The sequence below is a fragment of the Amaranthus tricolor genome, chromosome 14 (genome assembly GCF_026212465.1).
Source record: "Amaranthus tricolor cultivar Red isolate AtriRed21 chromosome 14, ASM2621246v1, whole genome shotgun sequence".
NCBI lineage: Eukaryota > Viridiplantae > Streptophyta > Magnoliopsida > Caryophyllales > Amaranthaceae > Amaranthus > Amaranthus tricolor.
The window spans coordinates 7935398-7943116 of record NC_080060.1 but is presented as its reverse complement, the minus strand read 5'-3'; the positions used below and the strand labels follow the sequence as shown (position 1 = coordinate 7943116).

Genomic DNA, 7719 nt, shown 5'->3' with positions numbered 1-7719 from the left:
CCAATTCATCTTTTGTGCATGTGTTAAGATATTCACGTACCTCTTTGTGATTTTGATCTAAATCATCATTGTCATCATTTTCAGCCATAAGACATACATGAGCTTGTCCATCTTCATTTTCAGATTCGGATGATACTTCGGAATCACTCCAAGTTGCAACCATCGCTTGTTTGTTTTTGTTCTTTTTGTAGGATTGCCTTTTCTTCTTAGGACAGTCCTTTACGATATGTTCTGTAGAACCACATTCAAAACAAGCAAGTTTGTTAGTCTTAAAATTTGAATTAGAATTAGAAGACTTACCTTTATTTCTGGATTTAAATTTCTTAAATCGTTTTCGCATCTTCATAATTCCTTCAAGACCTTTTGTAATTAACACAAATGGATCTTCCTCATCATCGCTATCTTCACTATCACTTGAGGATTCATGATGTTTCTTTGCCTTTAATGCAAGATTTTTCATGGAAGGTATTACATCATTATCTCCATCATCATGTAGGGTAAGTTCGTGAGTTGTGAGTTTTCCAAGGAGATCGTCAAGCGATAGAACTCTCAAGTCTTGAGCTTCCTCTATGGCGGTGACTTTTGGACCCCATTTGGATCTTGGAAGACACCTTAAGACCTTCTGGACTTTTTCTGCATTAGTAAAAGTTTTTCCAAGAGAATTCAAACTATTAGTAATCAAAGTAAAACGAGTAAACATTTCATTTATATTCTCATCCTTTTTCATCTTGAACATTTCATATTGATGCATGAGGATGTTGATCTTTGTTTCCTTTACTTGACTTGTTCCTTCGTATGTCACAACCAACTTGTCCCATATTTCTTTAGCACTTGTACATGAAGAAACTCGATTGAACTCAGTACCATTCAAAGCACAACATAATTGATTCATTGCTCTATAGTTTTTGGAAACCCATTCCAAATCTGTTTGTGAATATTCGGACTCGGACTTTATTACATCATTTCCTTGAGCGTCCTTTTTCATGGGAATCTTAGGTCCTTTAGTTATGATTTCCCAAAGTTCCATATCTTGATCTATCACAAACATTTTCATCAAGGTTTTCCAATGTGAGAAATTTGTACCGCAAAACAAAGGTGGTCTTGAACACGAACGACCTTGAGCAAACAACCCTTCTCCTATTGGATCCATCACAAGATATTAATCTTTTTGTGTGAAACTTAGCTCTGATACCAAATGAAAGTTAATAGGAGGTAGAATACTCTCTAGAGGGGGGGGTGAATAGAGAGTTTGGACTTTTAAAAGTTTTCTGGCAGTTTGTCTCAAGAGTTTGAGGAGTCTGTCAAAACTTGTCTGCTGGAACAGTTTTGAGCCAATTCGTAAACTATAACGTATGTGCGGAAAAATAAACTTTAAAGTATAACACACGATATGTTAACGAGGTTCGGTTCTAACCAACCTACTCCCCGCCTATGGGTTCTCTTTCAACCCGTAGGATTTCAACGCCTTTTATTAATCCGACTTTAATACAACCAAGAAGATCTCACTATCTCCTCTCACCACGTTCTTCCCCTTGAAGAACCGTATTACAAGTCCCTTTAATAAAAGCAAAATCCCAAATCTCACAATAGAGATTCACAAGTTGAACACTTTGAAAAGTATTCTTGATTAGGCGTATTAAACTTAATCTAACTCTTTTTGAACTCTTAAGCCTATTACAAATGTAAGAGCTAGATGAACTAAGAATTACAACTCTTTAAACACTTAGAGAAATCTTAACAGAAAGTTGAAAGAAAAGGTGTATCAAGATGTTGTCTTAGTTCTGGACGGAAGCCTCATATATATAGTGTACGCCTCAACACATCTTCAAAAACAAGAAGGCTCCTATCCGTTATTTTCTGTTGACCTGGTCTTTCAGCGCCTGACTTCAAGATCTTGAGGTTATCTTCAAACTGACGTGTACTGACAGCTTAATAATAATTTCGTCATTGTGTTTGTAATTGTCCAATGCTATGCTGCCATGTTAGTACTTATACAAGATATTGAATAATAAGCATAAACCAGATTTATCAACATTTAAATAACCATTTAAATTAATTCCTATTTTTTAGGATCGCTATTTACTATTTTTAGCATAAATTCAAATTTCATCCAAATAATAGTAAATCTAGATCTTGCTTAAATATAGCCGTGTACAATTAATAATAAAACATGTGTACCTTGTACTATATTTAATTATCAAATTGATTTTAACCACATATTTTAAATCTAAGTTTAAATATGAAATATTTAAACGTTAAGCAACAATGTATAACAAAATATTTAAACTTTATTCAAATAATATCCAATGTTAATTTTAATGAACCTTGACCTATTAAAATATTTCAAATATAATTTCAAGGAACATTGACCTATTAAAATATTTCAAATATAATTACGAAACTAACCTGATTAAGAACGTAATTATCTTCAAGACTTTGAAACACATTTCAGAACTTATAAAATCACTTTAAAATAAACTTAAGTTCTTTAAGCATATTCCATCGACTTCTTACTTAAAAATATAAATCAAATGTGTATCAAATATGATTTTAAACTTACTTAAACAATTAAATGTAATTACTTAATTTATTTGTTTAAACAATATGTGTTTTGAATTATCATCATCCAAGAGAATTAAGTCTTTAATCTTTCCTTATTATTTAAGAGAGTTGAGTCTTCACTTCCTGATATTTGATGGTCTATAATAAATATATTTTTACATAAAATTAATTTAATTGATTTACAAAATTTTATAAAAAATTATACCCCATTCACTTATTTTTCTACCTTAAACAATTAAGATACATATTTATTGAATAACACATTAATTATTTACAATAACAACAACAATAAATGTCTTAATTCCAAAAGACAAAACATATTATTAATACAAGCTTTTTATAGATAATCTATTACTTACACAAATACATTTAATTATTTTTAAAGTTTTTTTTGAATCTTTACATATATAATCTACTTGGGCATTTTGTGTTATTTGATATTTGATTATAATAGTAATAAATATTTTTAAGTTTTTTCTATTATTATTGTCTAAATTTTTTAATTTAAAGTGTTTATTGAATGATCTTTTTATAGATTATCCCCTTTTTTAAACCTTTATTCAATACTACCATGATCACTTTATATTTTTACAAATATAATAATACTTTCTTACTCTAAAGATTCATTTGTTACTGATGTGTGATTATGCTATAGTTGACAAATATAAAAGGACAAATAAAGCATATATAATAGTAACACGTTTCTATGATTTAACACTAATTTGAATCTTATTAAAAATCCAAAAACATCAATTAAATTGTTTAAGAGTCATTTTAGATATTTGTCACTGTAAAACGATTTAATACAAGCTTCTTTGTCATATTAAGCTTTCCATTATTAATGCTTTCTTGTACACCAATTTGCTTGTTTTTGTGATAGCCTGATTTAGCATGAAAAAGAATTGATAGACTACTCATATTAACAAGATGCATCTTCTTTTCATGTGAGCTCATTTGCTAAACACTTCACAGTTAAGCGTGCTTAGAGGTGAGTAATCTTAGGATGGGTGACCTCCTGGAAAGTTTTCTTGGGTGCGCACCAGTGAGGGCAAAGTGCACTGGAAAGACTTGTGTTGCTCTGTGGGGCCAGTCTACAGTCTCCATGAATAATCGCCAATGGTCCATTGGGCCGGAGTGTTACAGTTTGAATTAAGAACCATTCATGTGGAGTCGATCCTTACTTGCCACTAATAACTATATTAAACATTGGTTAGGTTTGAAAAATTTTGTTTTTGGTTTTAGTAAATTTTACAACGATCATATTCTCCTATATTATAACGCAATATCCCCAATGCTTATATAGTTCAACGAATGGTTAAAACCTTCAAAAACAAAATAAACACAAAACATACTCTATCAAAATTTCATACTTTATTCATTCCTTATTTCATCTCTCTTTATTTAACTTGTTATCTTAGTCTTCCTTGCTTTGATTATTTCCTACCCCTCTAACCTACCTCTTAAGGCTGGGGTTGTATGCTTAACAAAATTCACTATATAATAATGTTTGATAAAGCAGACCATGGTAATAGAGTCATCTTAATTCTCTTAATACTGCATTAACTTGATTACATAACCAACAATAGTTACATAATATAGTTACAAATAACATCTATCACATACAACATTTAAGGCATTACTTAATACATAGATTTTACCTAATTACCCAACTATTAAACTGAGTCAATTTGATGAAATCACTCAGGGCCACCAAAACAAATAACGCGACCCCACGAAGGGGTCACTCCCAAATCAAAGGTAGCATAATCTTCAGAAGTGCTAAAAATTTCGGTGTCTTCAGGATTTACTATATCTGAGTTGGTATTTACAACAACAAAACCTTGGCAAAATGCTGATAAAGAAATATTTGTATTTGTACAATATGGGTGGTAACCATTTCCCATCAATGGTAGAGGCTTGTTGTGTAGACTATATGCTTCCCCACCAACGGCAATATAATATGCCGAGCTTTTTAATCCACTAAAGATTGCTCGTGGCCAAAATCCTATTACGATTCCCAACTTTTCCACTTCTAGCCACCAATTCCCATTTATTGGATCCTTTGTATATATTGTCAACCAACAAAAAAAAAATTGAAATTAATTTGATACCGGTATAGTATTTATTTGAGAAATAATTGTTGGCTAAAATTGTTGATTATTTTAACTAATTGGTAGTCTTAATTGATTTGTTGGATGTTAAGTTAAGAAATATTTTGTAAAATTAGTTGTTAATTGTTGCCTGCTAATTAAATCAATAATGGGTCTAAAGTCAAAAATTATTTTTAAAACTACTTCTTTTGTCTCGTGAAAATTATCTCATTGACAATGAGCGGAAAAATAAAGAAAAATAGTTTTATGAGCAAAAATAGAAATGTGGAAAAAAATATGTAGATGACATACAAAGTTAGGTTAAATGTATGGATAAAAATTAAAAAAATATGGGTCATTGGAAAAATAAAAATGAAGCAAATTTAGTTGGATAAGCAATTAGAAAACTCAGGCAAATTTTATGAGGCAAAGGGAGTGGTTAATTTTGGAAAGTCTATTGAAAATTCATTTATTAAATACTTTTTTTTGATTGTTTGACTAATAAAAAAGTCAAAAGAAAAAAATCAATCAAAAAGCTAACCAAAAATGTTTTCTTTACCAAACATACCTTTATTCATTACAAATTAAATTTTAATTTCTATTTCACCTTAATGATTATATAGTAGGAAATTATCAATAGAACCCCTAAATTTTTGCACTTTATTATTAATACTCCTAAGGTGTTTTCGATTATCTATTATACCCTCATATTATTGAGCGTCTTACAATCGTAACATTTTATAATTTTTTCCGTCCAAAACCGTCAAAAACCGTTAACTTTTTCTTTTTTCCTTTATTTTTTAAATTATAATATAAAGGAAAAAGAAAAAGTTAGGGTTTTGGATGATTTTGGATAAAAAAAATTAGAAAAGATTACGGTTGTAAAATATTCAATAACACAAGGACATCTTTGATAATCAGAAAAACTTAAAAATATCATTTATAAAGTGCAGAAACTTAATAATACCATCGATAATTTCCCTTATTTATTCATTATCAACATATATTTACCTGAAATGCAAACATATTGTATTCATATGTCGGTCCTCCAATTTTTGATGCGGGTTCTACAATTGCATCAATCGGAATATCTTGTCTAAGACTTACAAACCCGGGACACAATAGATCATAACAATGTGATGTCCTGGTCTAACAAAAAAATTAAATAATTAAAATATTTTAAAACTTTTAAAAATTAATAAAAAACTTAAATTGATAATTACAGAAACAATTTTCACTAAGAAAGAATTGTTCACTTACTTCCAAATATTGAAACATTCTTGTGCGATTGTCCTTGTTTAACATCGAATTAGCCTAATTTTATGAAGTTGTTCAAAAATAGTGCTTGTAAATATTAGTCAATAATTTATCAAGAAATATTTGTGAATTATAATCTTAAACTTAAAGTTTTTTGCGAATTAAAATATTAATGTTTATTTTTTGCAAATTACAACTAGTAATGTATCAATGTCTACAATGTTCAGATTAGTTCACTAAAATTATTAAAAATTGAAAAATGTATTGACATGCATGTCGTTTTGAGAATAATTTCAAGATAAAAAAGACACTTGAAGTCCTTAATAAATTTTTAAAAAAATTGTTGAAATTTGATATTACAAATTGAAAAATGCTTACCATTAATCCAAATTGTATTACATCAGGCCCATTTAGAAGTGTGAATTCTGATGCTGAATACTGAGTTGATCCCACCGTCACATTATAGACGCTTAATGCACCTCCTACTCCTTTGTATTTCACTGTATTACTTTTGGATTGAACTACTGAATACTAGTTTCAATCAATTAGTTCAATTCCATTATTCAACATTTTAAAAAATAAGCATTATAAAATACGAAGTTTTTCAAAAAAAAATAAAATATTATTGAAAATAGTTTTGTTATATAAATGTATAGAATTAATTTACTAATATATGTACTCGTTCAATACACATATGTGAGTTGTGTTTTTACTATAAATTAATTAAATGTAAATTAATACTCCATGTTATTATTTTATTAATATTAGATGTAATATGCTATTACATAAAAATTAGATGTAATATGCTATTTTATTTTATGTTTATGTTTAGCAAAATCTCAATAAATAATTAAATATACTACTCCTCTCATCTTTATTTATTCTACTCATTTTTTCCAAATCAAAATTTCACATAGTCCATCTCTATTAGAATATTAGAATTATTTAGAATATCTTAGAATATCATAGAATAATATCTCTTTGATTTCTTGCATTATTTTGTATAATCTTTGTGATTATGTAGAATATTAGGAAATATTCAATTTCCTAAATTATAGTGACAATTTTGTATATATTGACATTATCATTAATGAGAAAGGCAACCGAGTCATTCTTACATGGTATCAGAAGCTTCGGTTTTTTTGATCCTGACTCCCTTTTCTATCTCCTTGTCTTTCTCTTCTTCCTTCTTTTCTTTCACCTTTCTTCTTCATGGCCTCTCCCACCAAAATTCATCCCGCTACTTTGATTACTAACATTAAAACAAGTATTCCCATTCAACTTAATGAAGATGGTTCCAATTTTCATACTTGGGTCACTTTATTCAAGCATCATTGTCGTGCTCACCTTGTGGAATCTCATATTCTTCCCGATGACTCTTCTAAAGTGTTAGTTCCTAAAGATTTCGATTGGCAACGTCTTGATGACATTGTTAGAACATGGATTTATGGGTCTATTAATCCCTCTCTTCTTCAAACTATAGTTCGTCCCGATGATTGTGCCTTTGATGCTTGGACTCGTCTTGAGAACAATTTTCAAAATAATAAGACATCCCGAATCCTTCATCTTGAATCTCAATTTAATGACATTTCTTTATCCACCTTTTCCAATGTAAAGTCTTATTGCAATGAAATTGAAAGTATTGCCACTTCTCTTAATAATCTTGGTACTTCCATCACCGACAATCGCTTAGCTCTTCAAGTTCTTCATGGGTTAACTTCGGAGTACAAAACTTTTCGGTCTTTGGTTCAACATATGAATCCTATTCCCTCATTTGATACTCTTCGTTCTATGTTGGAATTAGAAGAAC

General features: G+C 29.4%; 1 protein-coding gene across 1 annotated transcript; it reads right to left on the bottom strand.

Annotated features, from left to right (window-relative positions):
* Positions 1-4259: 4259 nt before the first annotated feature.
* LOC130799244 (uncharacterized) lies at positions 4260-7123 on the bottom strand. The gene is made up of 5 exons (XM_057662350.1): positions 7063-7123; positions 6288-6430; positions 5913-5966; positions 5664-5801; positions 4260-4622 (listed from the first exon to the last, which is right to left on the bottom strand). The coding sequence occupies exons 1-5, from the start codon at positions 7121-7123 to the stop codon at positions 4260-4262; spliced, it is 759 nt and encodes a 252-aa protein (XP_057518333.1).
* Positions 7124-7719: the final 596 nt, after the last annotated feature.

What these genes read in the sequence shown, in the direction of transcription:
- LOC130799244 (XM_057662350.1), bottom strand. Translation starts at nt 7,123, where the DNA reads ATGAAGAAGAAAGGTGAAAGAAAAGAAGGAAGAAGAGAAAGACAAGGA. An exon ending in TAATACAATTTGGATTAATG is followed by an intron (nt 5,967 to 6,287) that starts GTAAGCATTTTT and finishes TCATAAAATTAG; the next exon opens with GCTAATTCGATGTTAAACAA. An exon ending in ACAATATGTTTGCATTTCAG is followed by an intron (nt 4,623 to 5,663) that starts GTAAATATATGT and finishes ATATATACAAAG; the next exon opens with GATCCAATAAATGGGAATTG.